Source organism: Neomonachus schauinslandi, chromosome 6, assembly GCF_002201575.2.
Source record: "Neomonachus schauinslandi chromosome 6, ASM220157v2, whole genome shotgun sequence".
NCBI lineage: Eukaryota > Metazoa > Chordata > Mammalia > Carnivora > Phocidae > Neomonachus > Neomonachus schauinslandi.
Window position 1 is genome coordinate 3,481,784 of NC_058408.1, and position 2,585 is coordinate 3,484,368.

Consider the following 2,585-nt stretch of genomic DNA (forward strand, 5'->3'; position numbering starts at 1 on the left):
GAGGGCATGGCTGTGGTACAGTCGTGGAATAATGAGGCTGACAACCATAGGATTTGTGTGGTGGGCTAGGGATGGGGAAAATCTTCTAGCATTTACATTGTAGTAAGCTTTATCATGTCCTAACTGGGGTGTGAGCCCTGGAGAAAATCACCCTTTATGAAGCATATATAAGAAGAGTCAGCAAGAGAAAGAGCCCTCAAACAAAATAGGACAAGAAAAGTAAAGTATCCTCAAAGCCAAGGGAAAAGAGAAGAGTTGTTCAATACTGTTGACCAGCCAGCTGAAACATTCAGAATTCAGTGTGGCCATATTGGTTTACTCATCTGATGGGGATTTATTGATGTTGTTGCTTAATTCACACAGTATCCTTAATTACATTGAAAACAGATTAAGTTTTTCTATTTATTATGAAAAAAAAATACTGATTCACTGATGGTTATATTGCTTTATTTTTTTAAGGCCAAGTTTTAAATTTTGTTTTTGCATTTACAATATTATTCAATGATCTTCTTGGCCTAAGATTCTTTGCCATAGTCTTTAACTACCACACAATTGCAGCCAATGACTTTGTCAGGTTTCCTCCTCTGTCAATTTTACAGGGGTCTACCCATGGTCTTAGTTTCTTATAATCACCAATAATAATGAAGTTGATTTGGTCTTGAGCACAATGGCCTACACTCACTTCACACATTACAGTTGGTCACCAGCACACAAGGATGGCCTTGGGCTCATTATTGACCCAGACATAGGACTCATGTGCAAATGGAACAGGTGAGTCATAAGAGAACCTGCTGAAATATGTCTATACAGCTATTTATCAATAATGAATACTGGGTGTTATTCACAACTGATAAATTATTGAACACTACCTCTGAAACTAAGTATGTACTGTATGTTGACTAATTGAATTTAAATAAAAAATGATTACTTAATTTAGGAATTAAGATTTTCATTTTTCAACTATATCCATTGGTGGTACCATGGAGAGAACTTAGTCTTATGAAGATGATTTTTCAATTACCATCTTACAAACAAATACTTTGACTACATTAAAATTAAATGTTGACCCAGATCATTTCCACAGTATGAATTTATCTTGACTAAGCTGAGTGGCAGAAAGCTTATTTAAAAAAGTCAGATCCAACCATATGTCAGGTTGGATAAAGAGTGAAAGAAACTATTAAATTTAGTGAATTTTGTTTCTTGGTAACCTCTGGAAGACCAGTTTCAGTAAAAGGCTGATGGGAAAAGACAGATCACAGAGAGTTATGAATGAAAAGTCACCAGCAACTATGTAGACTTCCAGTAATTAGATCTTACTTGAAGTACTTGGTCTTATGAAAAAAGATTTTAGCTTGACCCCAATGTTTTTTTATAGCTTCCTTTATTTCTTTATTCCTCAGACTATAGATTATGGGGTTGAAGAAGGGCGGAAAAACTGCAAAGGCCAGAGCAATGACTGTATCCCAAAATAAGGAGTAGGTGGCAGAGAAGCAAAGGTACATGAGGGCCACACTGCCGAAGAAGAGCAGAAAAACAGTGAGGTGGGAAATGCATGTGGAAAATGCCTTGCGTCAGCCTTCAGCTGACCGAATACGTAGAATTACAGCCACAATACTAACATAGGACATGAAAATGAGCATCACGGCTGTAATAATCTCCACTGAATGGACAACATCCACTACCTGAATCATGACGATGGCTAGTGGGTCTGTGCAGGCCAAGAGTAGCACAGGGAGGAAGTCAGAAGATATACTCAAGGTGATTTGAGCCACAAAATGGCAGTGTGGAGATCCAGGCAATCTCAGGGAGGGGTGTGATGAAACCACAAACACAGCAACTGAAAGTCAGTTGGGCACACAGCCTAGGGGTCATGATAGTGGGATAATGAGGAGGGCTACAGATGGCCCGGTAGCGGTCAAATGCCATAGCTGTCAAGAGACAAACCTCGCTGATGCCAGTGGAATGGAAGAAATACATCTGCAGGAGACAACCATTTAAGGAAATGCTCTTTTTTTTCACTCAGCAGGCTGGTGAACATCTTTGGTATGGTCGATGTGGTGTACCAGATCTCCAGGAAAGAAAGGGTGCTGATGAAGAAGTACATGGGAGTGTGGAGGTGAACATTCAGCTGGACCACTGTGATGATGACCAGGTTTCCAAAGACAATGAAAGTGTAAATGAAGAGCAGTGAAACAAACAGGTGACAGAACATTCCCAGGAATGAGGGAAAGCAGAGAAGATGAGCTCCTGAGTGGTGCTTTGATTGAGGCTCTCCATTTTCTAGTTGAAAAAAGGACTTCCAACTCCCAGTGCACTCAACCTTGTAGGAGATGCCTACTATTGGTCAGAGAGTAAATGTGATTACCAAATGCCAACTCTGTGTAGATCCTTGTACTGAGGATGTGGAGGAAGACAAAGGAAGAAGGAAGTAGTCCATACTCCATAGATGTTTACAACTAAAGTTATAGTATGGGAAAATCTCCAGTCAGAAAGCACAGTCAATATTTTAGACCAATGATTCTCTAATTTTTGCATGCTTCAGAACCATATGGAGGGCTGTTAAAACTCAGATTGCTAGTCCC

The 2,585-nt window shown here is 39.7% G+C and overlaps 1 protein-coding gene across 1 annotated transcript; it reads right to left on the minus strand.

Moving 5' to 3' along the window:
* Positions 1–1,316: 1,316 nt before the first annotated feature.
* LOC110573441 (olfactory receptor 6K2) lies at positions 1,317–2,280 on the minus strand. Its single transcript, XM_021681937.2, is given in 4 exon segments — positions 1,317–1,746; positions 1,748–2,016; positions 2,018–2,199; positions 2,202–2,280. Coding segments are annotated over 4 exon segments (960 nt in total).
* Between the last annotated feature and the right edge of the window lie 305 nt (positions 2,281–2,585).